Genomic DNA, 18,629 nt, shown 5'->3' on the forward strand with positions numbered 1-18,629 from the left:
CTACTTTTTATCTAATGTACACATGCAGATCCTATACACGTGCACACATATAGTCGGCCCTCCAAGCTGCAGCAGCAATAGACGTGTGAGATCTAATGGAAACTATACCTCAGTTCCCACATACACTTATTTCACCCACACATAGGCTTAAAAACTTGTCTGTACACTTCAGCAGCCATTTTGGTGAAAACTTTATAAGATACTGAAAACTATACACAGAGGTTTTTAAGGTCAGGGAAAATTACAGTTTCTTTCTTAATTTCTGCGAGTGTTTCACCTCTCACTTTCTCCCTTCCTTTAATCAGGAACATTAAAACGTCTGTTGATGGTTCAGCCAGCACATTATTTTCTTCAGGAAATGCATTTAACGTGAGCATATTAGTGCTAAAATGTACCGCAATTGTCCCAAATGTCATGCAAATCATAATTGTCATAATTTCTCTCTGGAAAGAACTGACAGTTTCTGCGTTTGTTCACAGTGAATCATGCGAAACTACCTGCGGTGTTTGTGTAGGAGGTAAAACTGTCTGGAGGAGGATTGGGACAAAAAAAACCAAAAACGAAACAGTGCATTATTCAAATGAAGGATGTCTTTTGGGAAATTATACAAAATTTTGATGTTAATCCACACTTAAGAGAGGTGTGCACCATTTACAGTTTAGAAACACCAAGAGATGAGGGGAGAGATTAGTGATGGAGGGACATGAGGAGTCTCGCACTCGGTAGCAAATTGGCAGTTGAGTGTGCACTCTTGTTTCAGAAGACAAATAAGTGTGAGTAACGCCATTAAAGCACACTGAGGGTGCAGAACATAAGCACAAAGCTTTCTTCTTCCACAGCCAGAGATTTGGGGAAGGGGGTGAGGGGATCGGGTGGTTTCTCCGACAGTCACGTCTGCTCAAAGTGTTCTACTGTTTTCACTTATTAATATAGTGCTGTGAATGATTTGGTTATTAATGTCAACGCAAATGTTCACTACAAAAGGTTTTTGGACTTTCTAGGGCTTTAAGGGAAAGATAGCCAGTGTAAATGTAAATATTTAATTCCATTAGCCTATGACACAGTAGCTAATTAACTACTTTACACTCTCAGAAAATAAAGTACATTATTGGACCTTTAGGAGTACAATGGTTTGTCACTGGGGCAGTACCCTCTAAAGTACTTATTTGTACCCTGTATATACTGCTTAGGAACATATATGAACCTTTTTGACCCTAAAAAGGTACACATACTTTGAGGTCCAATAATGAGCCCTAAGGGGTACATTAGTGTAGATTTTACCTTGGGGGACAGAAATGGACTCCTCCTGTACCCCTATTTCTGACAGTGCATGTATGTTTGTTCTGTTTGGCTGTCTGTTTGTGCATATGTGTCTGTGTCTGTTTATTTATCTGTCTGTCTGTTTGGCTTTCTGTCTCTATTTGCCTGTCTGGCTATTTGTCTGGTTACGTCTGTCTCTGTGTGTCTGTCTGTTTCCCAGTCTGTTTGTCTGCCTGTGTACATTTGTCAGTCTGTCTGTGAATGTTTGTCTGTGTACATCTGTGTCTGTGGATGTTTTTCCGTCTGTCTATGTATGTCTGTGTCTGTCTGTTTGTCAGTCTATGGTTATTTATATTTCTATCTCTCTGATTTCTGTTTCGCTGTCTGTCGGTTGGTCTGTCTGTCTGTCGGTCGATGTATGTACAGTGAGGTCCAAAAGTCTCAGAGCATGAGTGAAAATGCTTAGATTTTACATTCTTTTCTAATTTAATACAACAATTTTCATTACAAATGATATTATTACCAACAACTTGAGTGAAAAATAGAAACTCTGAAATATTTACATGAATTTCAGAGTTTCTTAGTAATTGGTACATCTTGTTTTTGCTTTATTTCATTCGAGCTGGCGTGGACTCCACAGGTTGGTGCAAAACCTTATGATCCATTTTAGATGATTAAATCCATCGGAGTGTCGCTTGAAAATGCACTCCAGTAGAAGAGATTAGACATGAGCAAAATCTGACCTTCTGTATAAAGCAGTTAACACAGTCAATATCACACATTTGCTTACATTTAAATAGGAACCTGGAAATAGTGCAGAATCCTGAATATTAAATATTTGAGATATTGAATATTTACTTTCTTTGTTTTAAATTTTTCAAAATGCAAAAACCTTCTGTTTATTTACAATTTTAAATGAAAAACAGTTTCAGGATTTTCAGTGTGGTCTCAGCCTTTTGGGCCCAACTCCATGTTGGTCTGCTGTATTTTTCCATATATGTGTGTTTATCTGTCTATCTCTTGGCCTCTCGGTCTATATTTCTAGCTGTCTATCAGAACTGTGGCTCTGTATGTCAGGTTAAAGGACAGCGTGCTTACCATTTTGAAGATGCGGGTCAGCGTGCCCTGTCCGTCTCCTGCACGCCCTTTTTGCGCCTTCACTGAGCCATGTCCCTTCTGATCCCCCTGAACAAGGAAAAGGAAGAAAATCAGTCATGTGGGTTTCTTTTTTTTTTTAGAAAAATGTTTTAGTGAATGAAAGTGGCTAACGCACCGCAAAAAAAAGAAAAGAAAAGAAAACTGAATTTGAGAAGGAAATTCCTTAACACTAGTGAAATTATTTTGCTGCATGGACAGATAATTTTAAGTAAAAATTATTCTAAGGCAAGACATCTTAGTTGGTTACAATCTAGAACTAGTTTTAATAATCTCAGAGTTGGTGTCTTGTACTCTTCTAATAGGAAATGCTAGATTGTTTCAACTATCTCATCTCATCTCATTATCTGTAGCCGCTTTATCCTGTTCTACAGGGTCGCAGGCAAGCTGGAGCCTATCCCAGCTGACTACGGGCGAAAGGCGGGGTACACCCTGGACAAGTCGCCAGGTCATCACAGGGCTTGTTTCAACTATATTCAAGATATTCTAACTTGTTAAGATATTTTTGCAGTGCAGAAGAATACAAGGCACCAACTCTGAGATTATTAAAACTAGTTCTAGATTGTAACCAACTTATTCCAAGATGTCTTGCCAAGTAAAATTATGTCAATGCAGCAAGATAATTTCACTGGTGTTAAGGAATTTTCTCCTCAAATTCAGTTTTCAGTTTTTTGCAGTGTGGAGTTGCACTAAACCAGTGCTTACCACCCTGCTCCCTTTCTGCAAAATGTCATCTCATCTCATCATCTCTAGCCGCTTTATCCTTCTACAGGGTCGCAGGCAAGCTGGAGCCTATCCCAGCTGACTACGGGCGAAAGGCGGGGTACACCCTGGACAAGTCGCCAGGTCATCACAGGGCTTGTTTCAACTATATTCAAGATATTCTAACCTGTTAAGATATTTTTGCAGTGCAGAAGAATACAAGGCACCAACTCTGAGATTATTAAAACTAGTTCTAGATTGTAACCAACTTATTCCAAGATGTCTTGCCAAGTAAAATTATGTCAATGCAGCAAGATAATTTCACTGGTGTTAAGGAATTTTCTCCTCAAATTCAGTTTTCAGTTTTTTGCAGTGTGGAGTTGCACTAAACCAGTGCTTACCACCCTGCTTCCTTTCTGCAAAATGTCATTTTGGAAAAAAATTAAAATGAATATAATTACACTAGATAATGATGTTGCCCTTTCAGAAAGAATTCAGAGCATATTCCTCAAACACCCTGGCTGATTTAATAGATATTTAAAAACCCCATTTCCAGAAAAGTCTGGATATTTTCCCAATAAATTTTTGCAATAAAAATAAAAATCTGTGGTTTGTTATTTCAGGTGAACCTTTATTTAACTGACAGAAGTAAAAAGAAAAGATTTTTAAATAGTTTTACTGACCAATTTAATTGTATTTTGTAAATATAAATGAACTTAGAATTTGACGCCTTGCAGCACACTTTGCACTTTTGTCAGTTAAATAAAGATTCATGTGAATTAACAAATCACAGATTTTTGTTGTTGTCGCATTTTGGGAAATATCCCAACGTTTCTGGAAATAGGGTTTGTACATTGCTTCTAGAAGCTTCTTCTCACCCTACTAATAACATTATACAAGTAAAATAACTCTTTTTGTCACATCATTTTATCTTCAAATGCATAAAGCAGTCCTTCTTCCTCCACATTTCATTTTTTTCTCTCAATATTTTTTGCATATTAGCTTTCACTAATATGGGAAATGATGGTGAATTTGACAACTATAGCTTGTCACAGATTTATACGCAATTGCTGTAGACATCCCTGCAACTGCTTGTGCATAAAGTCTTTATTGCTTTATCAAAGCCCTGATTGGCTGGTCTACAGTAGGTGCTGACTACAGATAGGAAATGAGTTAGAGTTGGAAATATAGCAACAATATCATGAAGCAATATTTGACTCCAGGTCAAACACTCCAGGAACAGTTCATCCATTCATCGCTGAGACCACATGGGAAAGCCATCAGCTATAGAACATGAACCAATGATATCATCTCTAAATTCACAGTCTATCGCTCCAGTACAGTGTGTTTTGATTGATGTTAGTCTAAACTGTGTTAGTCATTAAGAGTCCATGACAGTTACACCATGCGTTAGAAGTGTCATGTGTTACTGTGTGAATGAAATGCGCTATCTAAGCAATGCGCCAATATGAAATTTCCAAAATGTGTAATTATAACTGTTAATCATGGTATAGTAAGTTTATGGCATGATAGAGTATTAAAAATGACATGTATACTTTAGTGATATGGGCAGTGGTGGCTCAACAGGTTAAGGCTCTGGATTGAGGGTCAGGGATTTGAGCCTCAGCTCAGCACCGCCAACCTGCCACTGTTGGGCTCTTGAGTGAGGCCATTAACCCTGTTGGCTCAACCTAACCACATTAAACCCACATGGAAGTGGGGAAAAAGAAGAAGGTACTTTATTGGTCTGTTGTTTTGTACCCATTTGTCAAATGGAAAACACCCATAAATAAATTTATATAAAAAGAAAACCTTTCAATGTATACGTACATAACTAAATAAGAGCGTACATGTGTCGGAATATACTGTAAAATTCATTTCGTGGATGACTTCAGTTTGGATTGATTACTTTAGTATGAGTTTTTACATGAAGTGCCAACTCATGTTTCAGCATCACTGACTCAATAAAAACAAAATTAAAAAGTTTAATTCCCACACAGCAGCAAAAGTGCATCAAACAAAATGTAAAACCAATCTAATATGCATACATTTTTCACACACATATGGACACACGCAGATTTCAAGTACAACCCCATTTCCAAAAAAGTTGGGATGCTGTGTAAACCGTAAATAAAACAATACGATAATTTGCAAATCATGAAAACCCTATAGTTCATTGAAAATAGTACAAAGACAACATATCAAATGTTGAAACTGAGAAATTTTCTTGTGTTTTTTTGAAAAATATATGCTCATTTTGAATTTGATGTCAGCAACACGTTTCAGAAAAGTTGGGACGGGGTAACAAAAGACTGAAAAAGTTGTGTAATGCTAAAAAAGCTAATTTGGTTAATTGGCAACAGGTCAGTAACATGATTGGGTATAAAAAGAGCATCCCAGAGATGCTGAGTCTCTCAGAAGTAAAGATGGGGAGGGGTTCACCGCTCTGAGTGGGCAAGCAGTGCAACAATTTAAGAATAACGTTCCTCAATGTAAAATTGCAAAGAATTTAGGGATCACATAATCTATGGTACATAATATCATGAAAAGATTCAGAGAATCTGGAGAAATCTCTGTACACAAGGGACAAGGCTGAAAACTGACGCTGGATGCCTGTGATCTTCAGGCCCTCAGGAGACACTGCATTAAAAGCAGACACGTGTCTATAGTGGAAATCACTGTATGGGCTCAGGAACACTTCAAAAAACCATCGTCTGTGAAAACAGTTCATTACTGCATCCATGAATGCAAGTTAAAACCAAATATAAACAATATCCAGAAACACCACCACCTTCTCTGGGCTCGAGCTCTTTTATGATGGACTGAGGCAAAGTGGAAAACTGTCCCGAGGTCTGACGAATCAAAATTAGAAATTCTTTTTAGAAATCATGGATACCACGTCCTCCAGGCTAAAGAGGAGAGGGACCATCCAGCTTGTTATCAGTGCACATTTCAAAAGCCAGTATCTGTGATGGTACGAGGGTGCATTAGTGCACACACTGCAAAAAAATGGCCTTTCAAAAATAAGAAATAAAAGATTAAAACAAAGCAATTTTGCTTGAATCAGGTAAAAAAAATCTGCCAATGGAACTAGTCAAATTTGACTTGGTAAGATTTCTCAAAGTAAGATGAAAAATCTAACCTGTTTTTAGATGAAATAATTCCAAAATAAGATTGGGGAACTTATTATGCGAGATCTGATTAACTCAAAATAATCAAAATAGTTCTTATAACAAGATCGAACTTCTTACATTTAGCCATTCAAGTCATTTTTATTTATTTCATTTTAAGGGTATTTCACTTAAATTCATGACAAAGTCTTAGCAGTAAAAACTGAATTTAAGAAGATAAATATACTAATATTAGGATTGTTAAATTCTACAACTAAGCATTGCTAGCTTAAAAGATTCTCCTTTTGTGACCTGTAATTAGTAAAATACTCTAGATATGAGACCAGAGACTATCTTGCATCAAGTTGACGACACGTGTAGCATTGCAACAAGTTTATTTTTTTTCCCATTTCAACATTCAAACATTAAAACATCTCTTAAGATTCCACTTCCCCAGGACCTCAGGCACCAAAAAATAAATAAATAAATAAATAAATAAATAAGTCTACGCATTTTGACTTACAGTACAGTGCTTACACAACGCCAAAGCAACAGTGCAGTGTACGAGGGGTTTACAAGATCAGGCACAAAAACCAAAAAAAAGGCTACGCATTTTGACTTACAGTGCTTACACAACGCCAAAGCAACAGTGTATTTTGAGGGCACTGACTATTCATGTGTACGAGGGGTTTACAAGATCAGGCACAAAAAAAAAACAACCAAACAAACAAACAAACAAACAAACAAACAAAACACTGAACTTAACTCACAGCATTCCAAAAAGACTTCACTAAAACGCCCTCCACTCACTCATAGCCTTTTTGAAGGCACTTGTCTGGTCTAGAGTATGTACAGCATCTAGAAGGATCTCAATCTGAATGACTGAGTAAACAGTCACAGTAAACTAAGGATATGCAAGGTGACCAAACGAATTGTAATGAAAGATTCAAAGATTTCAGTAAAGTTCATTTATTCCCAAAACAAGCATACTTTTTTTTTCTTGAAACAAGATGAACCGCATTTGACAAATGTCCAAAATGTACTTACTTGTTTTTAAAAAAAACCTTGTTTTATTTTCAAAGGTGCTCCAAATAAGACTTTTTCAAGACATTTTGTCTATACAAGATTTTCAAGATGGACTGTCTAAAAACTAGCCTTTCTAGCTAAATGAGGTTTTGCTTGTTGGGCAATTATGTCTTATAATAAGGGTGGCTAGATATTTTGACTTGAAAATAGACAAATAAACTTCCTAAGATTTTTATTTTTTGCAGTGCATGACATGGGTAGCTTGTACATCTGGGAAGACATCATTAATGCCGAATAATACATATTTCAGAGCAATATGCTGCCATCCAGACAAAATCTTTTACAGGGAAGGCCTTCCTTCTTTCACCAAGACAATGCCAAACCGCTTTCTGCACATATTAAAATTGCATGGCTCCATAGTAAAAGAGTCCAGGTGCTAAACTGGCCTGCCTGCAGTCCAGACCTGTCTCCTATTGAAAACATTTGGTACATTATGAAGCGCAAAATACGACAAAGGAGACCCTGAACTGTTGAGCAACTGAAATTGTATTATCAGGCAAGAATGGGACAACATTTCTCTTTCAAAAAAAGTTGGTCTCCTCAGTTCCCAAAGATTTACAGAGTGTTGTTAAAGTAGAGGTGATGCAACACAGTGATAAACGTGCCCCTGTCCCAACTTTTTTGAAACGTGTTGCTGACATCAAATTCAAAATGAGCATATAATTTTCAAAAAACAATAACATTTCTCAGTTTCAACATTTGATATGTTGTCTTTGTATTATTTTCAATGAACTAAAGGGTTTTCATGATTTGCAAATCATCACATTCTGTTTTTATTTCCTGTTTACACAGCGTCCCAACTTTTTTGGAATCGGGGTTGTAATTAAAAATGCAACAGCCAGGGTTTTTCCTGCAAACACTGTGAACTCACTGAGCGGGAAAATAAAATGAAAATGATATCCCCAAAGGGCCATTGGGCCGCCCATCCATGCCTCCTTACCACAGCTATACAGTATATCCATCCATTATCTATACCGCCTATCCATCATACACTGCAAAAAATGATCTCTTGTTGAGAGAAAATATCTTTAATATGGGTGAAGTTATCTATTATTTCTTATTAGAAGTTTACTAGAACTCAAATATAAGATTATTTAGCTTACTTTGAGATGCTTTTACTAATTTCAAGCCTTAAATTTTCTTATTCTATTGGCAGATAATTTTGCTCATTTTAAGCATTCAATTCTAGAAAGAAGCAAAATTATCTGCCAATAGAATAAGAAAATTTAAGGCTTGAAATTAGTAAAAGTGTCTCAAAGTAAGCTAAATAATCTTATATTTGAGTTCTAGTAAACTTCTAATCAGAAATAATAGATAAATTCACCCATATTAAAGATATTTTCTCTCAACAAGAGATCATTTTTTGCAGTGTAGTTGTGGGGGAAGCTGAAGCCAATCCCATCTGACTTTGGGCAAGAACAGGGTACACCCTGGGCAGATCGCCAATCTATCACAGGGCTAACACAGAGATAAACAACCATTCACGGGCAATTTAAAGTAGCCAGTTGATCTAATCCACATGTCTTTGGACTGTGGAAGGAAACCCATGCAGGTACAGGGAGAACATGCAAACTCCACAGAGAAAGGCCCCACACATCAATCAGCTGTAAGGTTCGAACCCAGAACCTTCTTGCTTTGAGGTGACAGTGCTAACCACTGCACCACCCCTCACAACTATATAATTTTTAATCAGCCATTGTAAAGCTTAGATTAAGCTTCCACCCAATTACCAAACATTCCCAACTTTGTCAAGATGCAAGTGTCTTCTCCAGTGGCTGATGCATACATCACATACTTCATATTTTTTGTTTGGTCAATGCAAATTCTGATTAACTGTCAATACCTCATTGGTTAACCCTTACCCTACCTCCTAACTTTACCCCATATACAGTATTTTGACTAATGTATCAAATGATTTTCAGTCAGTACCTGTTATATGACTGATAAAACCTCACCCTAACCTGAAACTACTTGGACTAGTGGGGATGTAACTACCTTCCTGCCCAGTGTAATGTGTCGAAGCCCTACTCTATGATACATATGGCTTTCTTTTGAATGAAGAAGAAGAAGAAGAAGAAGAAGAAGAAGAAGAAGAAGAAGAAGAAGAAGAAGAAGAAAACAAATGGTCTAAAAGGGCCTGGAAGAAGGAGAATTTATTTTGTAACACCTTACATCCTAAACCTGGGCAAAAACAGCCTCCAAAGGAACACCCAACATTCAACATTCTCGCAACATAGGTGCTTAAATAATGGATTACAAGCTCAGCATGAATGAACAGCAGCAGGGCTGATTTGGGATCAGCTTTACTGTCCGTAGAGGTATGTTTAACAGGATTTAAATTCTCTCAGCTGATCCCTGATCAGCATTGTTAGTTTAAGCTAATGTAACCCTTTTCCTCTTTAGTCTGAAATCACACCCTATTCACCACATGATGTGCTATTCTGGGAGCCTCTTTTGCAGTCATGCATCAAAGCACAATGAGTATTGAAATCCCAATATTAGCATCTAGATGATGTATCCTAGCTACCCATTGCGGTTTTGCATCGAGTAGGGGTTTGGCACCATTCCAGGCACAGAGAGAGAGAGAGAGAGAGAGAGAGAGAGAGAGAGAGAGAGTGTGTGTGTGTGTGTGTGTGTGTGTGTGTGTGTGTGTGTGTGTGTGTGTGTGTTTCTAAACAGCACCTACCATGCCTAGTTTAGATGTGAAAGAATGCCACTGTACAGAGAGACAGATGGAGAGAGACAGGCAAAGAGACAAAAGTGAACAGGTACAGTTGGGTACAAAGAAACTAATTGAGTGCGCTCCTGAAGGCACTACCAACATCTGTTTTTATTTAATCAGTTATCAAACACTAATTCACCTAACCCACTAATCCTACTCAGTGCCTCCCATGAGGACCAGAATCTCCCACTACTACCATCCTGAATCCAACAAGCTCAAACTTCTGCTATCCTACAGTACTCCCTGTAAGCTGCTGAGGTCCACAAGCCACTACTTCTGCCATCCTGAGGCCCACATGTTCCTATTGCTGCCATCATGTGGTCTAAAAGCTCCTATTGCTGCCATTCTGAGACCTATAAGCCTCACTTTCTGCCATTCTGAAGGCCTCCAGCTCCTACTGCTGTCATCCTGAGAGCAACAAGCTCCTGTTCCTACCATCCTGAGAGCAACAAGCTCCTGTTCCTACCATCCTGAGGTCTACAAGCTCCTGTTCCTACCATCCTGAGGTTGACAATCTTCTACTCCTGCCATCCTGAGAACCACAAACCCCTCCCCCTGTCATCCTGAGCCTCGCATGCTCACATTTCTGTCATCTTAAACCCTACAGTCTTTTACTGCTGCCATCTGGAACCTTGTAATGACCTACTCCTGCCATCCCAAAACCCACAAGCACCTGGTTCACCCACCCCAGGCCTTAAAGGCCCGACTCCTACAATCCAGAGGTCTACAAGTTCCTTCTGTTGCCATCTTGAGGTGTACAGGCTCCTACTGATGCTATCCTGAGGTCTAGAACCTCCTACTACTGCCATCCTGAGGTTTACAGGCTTCTACTGATACTATCCTGAGGTCTAAAAAGCCCCAACTCACATTTCTGCCACACTAATCCCTACAGTCCTTTGGACGCTGGCAAGCTCCTTCTTCTGCCATCCTGAGGTCTACAAGCTCCTTTACTTGCTGTTGTCACTTTGGCTTGCTCACTGGCACTTAATGCACTGTTTAGGTAAGATAATGACAAAAAATGTGTTAGACAACTGATGGAATGAAAACAGTGCCTGGGAGGATGCTCATGCAGACTACATACTCCCAGGAATAAAGGATATAATCTTGACTGTTTAGAACAGTACAATCACATGAACAAAACACATACACACGCTCACAAACACACATACTGATAGGACACCACGTAGGGCACATGAAATATGAATTCATCAACATGAACTTAAACAAGCATATATTTTATTTAACAACAACAACACATAATAACATTCTAACCACAATTATGATCATAGTTCATTAATAGTAGTACAACTATATTTTAATACAAAACCTAGTATACATAACAATATTTGTTATAATAGCAGTGATTTAAAGATATTAGACATGACGTGAAATTTAAAGCTATAGCTTGGGACCTGGATTTGAAGAAATGGCAGCGAGAAAGCTAAAAGTGCACTTACCCTAGATTTTTTAGGAGCAGGAGACACCTGAGGATTACAATAATTAAAAAAAAATACAAATAAAATATTAATCTACTAGGAAAGAGACAGACATGTAAATGAGACAGACACAAAGATTGATGAAAAGGAGGGAAAAAGACAACAGTCTATTTAGGAAGAATTCAGACCCCTTTACATTTTCTGCATTTTGTTACATTACATTGTGAATGTATTAATAAACTTAGATAGTCTTGCCACCTAGTTCTTCTTGGGTATGATGCTAGGAATTTGGCATAATTTTCATGTTCTTTGGTTGTTCCTTTGGAGAACCTCTCAAGCTGTGGATGGGTTTGGGAGTCTAGGTATTGGCTGGGCCATTCAAGGACACCCACAGACTTTTCCCCAAACCACTCCTACATTGCCCAACGTTGTACATGGTAGTGATAACTCAGCAAGTTGGCGCTATGGATCCAAAGGAGGCGAGTTCAAAATTTGAGTGCCGCCAAGCGGCTAATGCTGGACCTTTGAGGTTCTGAGTGCTAAAGGATGGCTTTGAGCTGTTCCTGCTTTCTCCTTGATCATGACAAATCTTTGAATTTCATCTGCTGACAGACATCCCCACAACATGATACCCCAACAAGCATATTAAACTATAGGAATGGGATTGGCCAGGTGATAATTGGTTTCATCACACCATAGATGTCTCATCTCATCTCATTATCTCTAGCTGCTTTATCCTATTCTACAGGGTTGCAGGCAAGCTGGAGCCTATCCCAGCTGACTACGGGCGAAAGGCGGGGTACACCCTGGACAAGTCGCCAGGTCATCACAGGGCTGACACATAGACACAGACAACCATTCACACTCACACCTACGGTCAATTTAGAGTCACCAGTTAACCTAACCTGCATGTCTTTGGACTGTGGGGGAAACCGGAGCACCCGGAGGAAACCCATGCGGACACGGGGAGAACATGCAAACTCCGCACAGAAAGGCCCTCGTCGGTCATGGGGCTCGAACCCAGACCTTCTTGCTGTGAGGCGACAGCACTAACCACTACACCACCATGCCGCCCCACCATAGATGTATCAGCCATAAACAAACAAACAAACAAACAAGCAGGTGAAATCAATTACAATGATAATGTTGTTACAATGGCACCTGTCAAGGGGTGGGATATATTAGGCAGCAAGAGAACAGTCAATTCTTGAAGGTGATGTGTTGGAAGTAGGAAAAATGGGCAACTGTAAGCATCTGAGTGACTTTTACAAGGGCCAAATTGTGATGGTTAGATGACTGGGTCTGAGCATCTCCAAAATGGCACATCTTGTGGGGTGTTCCCGGTATGCAGTGGTTAGTACCTACCAAAAGTGGTCCAAGGAAGGACAACCAGTGAACCTGCGACAGGGTCATGGGCAGCCAAGGCTCATTGATTCACATGGGGCACGAAGGCTAGTCCATATGGTCCAATCCCACGGAAGAGCTACTGTAGCACAAATTGCTGAAAAAGTTAATGCTGGTTAAAACAGAAAGGTGTCAGCATTAACTTTTTCAGCAGTTTGCACTACAGTAGCTCTTCTGTGGGATTGGACTATATGGACTAGCCTTCGTGCCCTATGTGAATCAGTGAGCCTTGGCTGCCTATGACCCTGTCGCAGGCTCACCTGTTGTCCTTCCTTAGACCACTTTTGGTAGGTACTAACAACTGCATACCGGGAACACCCTGCAAGGTGTACCATTTTGGAGATGCTCAGACCCAGTCATCTAGCCATCATAATTTGGCCCTTGTCAAAGTTGATCAGATCCTTATGCTTGCCCATTTTTCCTGCTTCCAACACATCAACTTTGAGAACTGACTGTTCTCTTGCTGCCTAATTTATCCTGCTCCTTGACAGGCGCCATTGTAACAACATAATCAATGTAACTCACTTCACCTGTCAGTGTTTTTAATTTTATGGCTGATCAGTGTATGTTTCGTAAGGCCTGAGAGGACTTTTTATGAACCATCATTTGTCTTTTCTTGGAAAACTGGCTTCTGCCTGGCTACTCTGCCTTAAGCACCTGGCTGGTGCAATGCTGAAGAGATGTTTGTCTTTCTCCCAGGTTTTCTTTCAGAATGACCTTCAGTTTCTGGGTCACCTACCTGACTAAAATCCTTCTCCCCATTTTGCTCTGATTTGCTCAGTGTCAGTGGTGGCAAACCTTTGATTTAGGAAGCCACTGACTTCTTAGGGACCTTTACAGATAATTTCTGGTTCCCTTTCCCCATATCTGTGACTCAACATCTCAATAATTTTTTTCTTTTTTTAGTTCATAAGTTTGTCTTTTGTTTAAACATGCACTGGGAGCTTTGGGGCTTTATACAAACAGAGGTGTGTCTACCACAGGTGAATTTTAATCAAGATTTATAATCATATCAAGTATAAAGAATAGAAATGGAACATGTCTGAGTGTCAGGACAAAAATTTAGAATATTTACTGTATTTCAGTTTGATACTAAATTTATCAAAACATGTTTATACTTTTCCATGAAGCATTTTTGAAAGCTGACCAGGAAATAAAATAATCAATTTTACTGAGAGGTTGAATGGGTCTGAATACTTTCTGAATGCACGGCATATATGTATATAGAGATACTGAGATGAAGAAAAAACAAAAGCAGCCATACTTAGACAGATAACAGAAGGTAGATAGAAAGAGAGAGACAGCATGACAAAATATTGTTATTGATATTACTACAATGGTAACATGGTCAGGAATGAGAGACAGTGGTGTATACAAGGATTAACCCTTTGGTGACTGACCCCTTGAAAATGGTTCCTCCAGGAACCATGACGTTTCAGTTGTCAAGACAACGGAAAAACTAAAATACAAATACAAATACAAGAGCATTTTGTTTTGTGCACAAGAGCATTGTGACGTATCTTTCTGTTTTTGTATTTTAGTTTTTCCGTTGTCTTGACAACTGAAACGTCATCGTTCCTGGAGGAACCATTTTCAAGGGGTCAGTCACCAAAGGGTTAAACTTGTCTATTATATATATTTTTATTTAGACACAGAGAGAGACACTTACGATAGATCTGAAGAAGTGAACGACAGCATTGTCGCCACCAGTGCGGCGACGAGGAGATGAGTGACTTGACCTCTGAGGGGAAACAGAGAGAGCACCACGGAAAGAGCCCTGAAATGAGACCAGAACGAATCTTAAAGTGAGACATGAAGTGTGTGGTGACCAGAAAAGGCCATAAAACAAGACACAAAGAGTGACCAGAAAGAGTCCTAAAATGAGAAGTATGGGGTTGCAAGAATGAAACAAGACACAAAGTATGTATGATGACCTGAAAGGAAGTGAATATAATAACCAAAAAAAAAGACCTAAACCAAGACAGGAAATGTGTATGGTGAATGGAAAGAGACCTAAAATGAGACAAGAAGAGTGTGGTGACAAGTAAGAGCCCTGAAACAAGTCAGGAAGTGTGTGATGATCAAAAAGAGTCCCTAAACAAGTCAGGTAGTGTTTGTGGTGATCAGAAAGAGCCCCTAAACAAGTCAGGTAGTGTTTGTGGTGATCAGAAAGAGCCCTGAAATGAGTCATGACGTGTGTGTGTGCGTGTGTGTGTGTGTGTGTGTGTGTGTGGTGATCAGCAAGAGCCCCTAAACAAGTCAGGCAGTGTTTGTGGTGATCAGAAAGAGCCCTGAAACAAGTCAAGAAGTGTGTTTGTGTGTGGTGATCAGAATAAGCCCCAAAATGAGTCAAGAAATGTGTGTGTGGTGATCAGAAGCAGCCCTGAAACTAGTCAGGAAGTGTGTGTGTGTGTGTGTGTGTGTGTGTGTGTGTGTGTGTGTGTGTGTGTGTGTGTGATCAGAAAAAGCCCCAAAATGAGTTAAGAAGTGTGTGTGGTGATCAGAAAGCGCCCCAAAATGAGTCAGGAAGTGTGTGTGGTGATCAGAAAGAGTCCTGTAACAAGTCAGGAAGTGTTTGTGATGATCAAAAAGAGCCCTAAAACGAGTCAGGAAGTGTGTGTGTGTGGTGATCAGAAAGAGCCCTGAAACGAATCATGAAGTGTTTGTGGTAATCAAAAAGAGCCCTGAAACGAGTCAGGAAGTGTGTGTGTGTGCGCGTTGATCAATAAGAGCCCTGAAACAAGTCAGGAAGTGTGTGTGGTGATCAGAAAGAGCCCTGAAACAAGTCGGGAAGTGTGTGTGGTGATCAGAAAAAGCCCTGAAACAAGTCAGGAAGTGTGTGTGGTGATCAAAAAGAGCCCTGAAACATGTCAGGAAGTGTGTATGGTGCTCAGAAAGAGCCCTGAAAAAAAGTCAGGAAGTGTGTGTGGTGATCAGAAAGAGCCCTGAAACAAGTCAGGAAGTGTGTGTGTGGTGATCAAAAAGAGCCCTGAAACATGTCAGGAAGTGTGTGTGTGGTGATCAAAAAGAGCCATCAAATTTTTGTGTGTGTGTGAACGACAAGTGTATGTAATGTAATAATTATGGGGGCCGTGTGATGCTGCCTTGAATCGTCAGATGGCCGTGTCTTCATGTCCTTTTCTCTTTTGCTGTTTAGGCTCTCATTAACACTGGAGAGTGCTTTGAAGCACTGGAAGTCTCAAACAGAATCGCTCTAATTGCCGCTGTACAGAACTCACACCCATCTACGTCTCACACAATAACACACATTAGAGGCCAATGAGTGGGGTATTTTGGGATCACTAATGAAATGAAACAGAGCACATTTCAGACTCAGCTGTTATGTTCGAACACGGCAAGGCTCAGGCTACGTTTACATTAGACCGTATCTGTCTCGTTTTCTTCGCGGATGCACTGTCCGTTTACATTAAACCACCTGGAAAAGCCGGGAAACGGGAATCCGCCAGCGTCCACGTATTCAATCTAGATCGTATCTGGTCCGGTGCTGTGTAAACACTGAGATACGCGAATACGCTGTGCTGAGCTCTAGCTGGCGTCCTCATTGGACAACGTCACTGTGACATCCACCTTCCTGATTCGCTGCCGTTGGTCATGTGACGCGACTGCTGAAAAACGGCGCGGACTTCCGCCTTGTATCACCTTTCATTAAAGAGTATAAAAGTATGAAAATACTGCAAATACTGATGCAAATACTGCCCATTGTGTAGTTATGATTGTCTTTAGGCTTGCCATCCTTCCACTTGCAAGTAGTAAGTGATATGCGCTGGGATCACACACACAGCGGCTCAGTCCCGAATCACGGCTTGTGCACTTCACTCGCGCGCTGTGTGAGCTGCGCAGGGCCGGAGTGCGCACCCTCCAGAGGGCACTCGCTGTTCAGGGCGGAGTGATTTGGAGCGCAGGATGCCTGCGGAGCCGAGCGTATCCGTGTATTGGTGTTGCTGTGTGCACGGCTAACGGTTTTAGTGTAAACGCGAATCGTTTTAAGAACGTTAATCTGATGATCCGCTGATTCGACGTAATGTAAACGTAGCCTCAAACTTCAAAATCCTCACTGCTTATCATCTCCAGCTCCAAATATAAAGCAAAGAGAAATGTCACAGCTGAAATGAAATTTAAAAATATATTTATTATTAAAAGATTTAAGTAACAGTTTGCTAAAGCTAGCTAGTTTCAGTGTCAGCTTACTATAAAACAAAGTAAGTGTTACATAAGGGCTGTTTTTAGCTTTGTGAGCTGTTTTAAATAGAGGACAATAGCAAGCTAATTTTTGTGGTTACTTAGTAACCCCTAATGTCAACCATGTTACTACACTCCCGTGTGTATTATTGTCATTCCTATTTCCAGCCAATCAGAGCACACTGTAGAGGAGTTAGTGAAGAGTGATGGAATCTTTTTCAAGAAATATAATTTGACAAAACTAAATTCAGGTTTGATTGAAACCGGTGTTGGTAGCATGGTAAAAACTTTTGGACTTTTGAAGAGATCAATAACTCTTGCTCATCACATCAGAATGTGATGAGGACACTGGCACCAAAGAGACCTCAATATTGCCCTACACATACTCACATTAGAGAATAACCTGACCAAAAATAAACACTATGTCCTCCTCAGCCCAAATGGAGTCAGTTAGCCAAAACACGTTTGGTGTCTAAAGTTTGCTTCTTTAGTTTTAGGTATCCTGAGAAGAAATATCACGAACCAGGAATACACCTGGATGTGATAACAATCCATCACAGAGCCTGCATGTTATCTGCATGTTATTAGGAGATGGGTGCAAATCCAAAGAGTCGCTGAAGGAAACCCATGCAGAAATGGAGAGAGAACCTACTCCCGAATTCTGACCTGATGGTAGGACAACGTTTACATGCACGTCCAAATCGAGCTGCTGTTGGTAATCGAGCAAAGGGTCCCAGCAGGGGTGCCAGAGAAATCCAATCCTACATGCACAAGTGAAATCGGGCTATTGTGCAAGGTGCATTGTGCACCCGAGCCACACGTGGCGCTACACGCCCCATCGTGTTGGTACACTTCCGGTTGTCGTCATGAAGAAGAGCTATAGTGTTGCCAGATACTGCTGACGTTTTCCAGCCCAAAAACATGTTCAAATCCGCTAAAATCCACTTAAAACCCCCAATCTGGCAACACTAGTGCCAGTTCCGTGTTCAAGCTGTTAGGCTTGCTCTAACAGACTATGGCTACAAACTGTCCGGCGCAGACCACTGTTTTGTAAGACAACTTATTTTGCACAATAATATTTTTCTAAAGTCCATTTTTTGCTTACAAAAAAATATTTTTTTTTGCTTACAATTTAACTTATGTCTTAATAAACACACAAAAAGTTCAATTGTTTTGTTTTTATTGACATTCTTCAGATGTTGGACATATATATATGTTATGGAACAGCCTTCCAAGTAATGTTCGGGAATCAGACACAGTCTCAGCATTTAAGTCTAGGCTGAAAACATATCTGTTTAGTCAAGCCTTTTGTTAATGGTGTTTGAGGTAAAGGAGTAGATCTGGAGGGTCCTCAGACATAGAGTGTTTTGGTAAACTGGGATGTATGGATGCTGTCAGTCCCCACTCGCTTGCTCACTCGAGTTTGTTGACGGTGTAGTGGCTGGCTGCTTTATGTCCCGGGGCTCCCTCATGCCTGTGTTACCTTCTGGCTCTCTCCTTTTAGTTATGCTGTCATAGTTAGTTGCCGGAGTCCCTGCTTGTACTCGGTGCAAT

General features: G+C 40.0%; 1 protein-coding gene across 2 annotated transcripts in view; it reads right to left on the minus strand.

Moving 5' to 3' along the window:
* LOC132871588 (myelin basic protein-like) overlaps positions 1 to 18,629 on the minus strand; it is a 43,437-nt gene that overhangs the window by 7,749 nt on the left and 17,059 nt on the right. The window contains exons 2-5 of one of the 2 annotated variants that reach the window (XM_060905864.1): positions 14,545 to 14,652; positions 11,493 to 11,519; positions 10,000 to 10,029; positions 2,359 to 2,445 (exon numbers count right to left, since the gene is read on the minus strand). In XM_060905864.1, coding sequence (XP_060761847.1) covers positions 2,359 to 2,445; positions 10,000 to 10,029; positions 11,493 to 11,519; positions 14,545 to 14,652 — 252 coding nt within the window. The remainder of the gene's footprint in view (positions 1 to 2,358; positions 2,446 to 9,999; positions 10,030 to 11,492; positions 11,520 to 14,544; positions 14,653 to 18,629) is intronic. The other variant, XM_060905865.1, reaches the window with a different exon arrangement.

This window comes from Neoarius graeffei, chromosome 23 (genome assembly GCF_027579695.1).
Source record: "Neoarius graeffei isolate fNeoGra1 chromosome 23, fNeoGra1.pri, whole genome shotgun sequence".
Classification (NCBI taxonomy): Eukaryota; Metazoa; Chordata; class Actinopteri; order Siluriformes; family Ariidae; genus Neoarius; species Neoarius graeffei.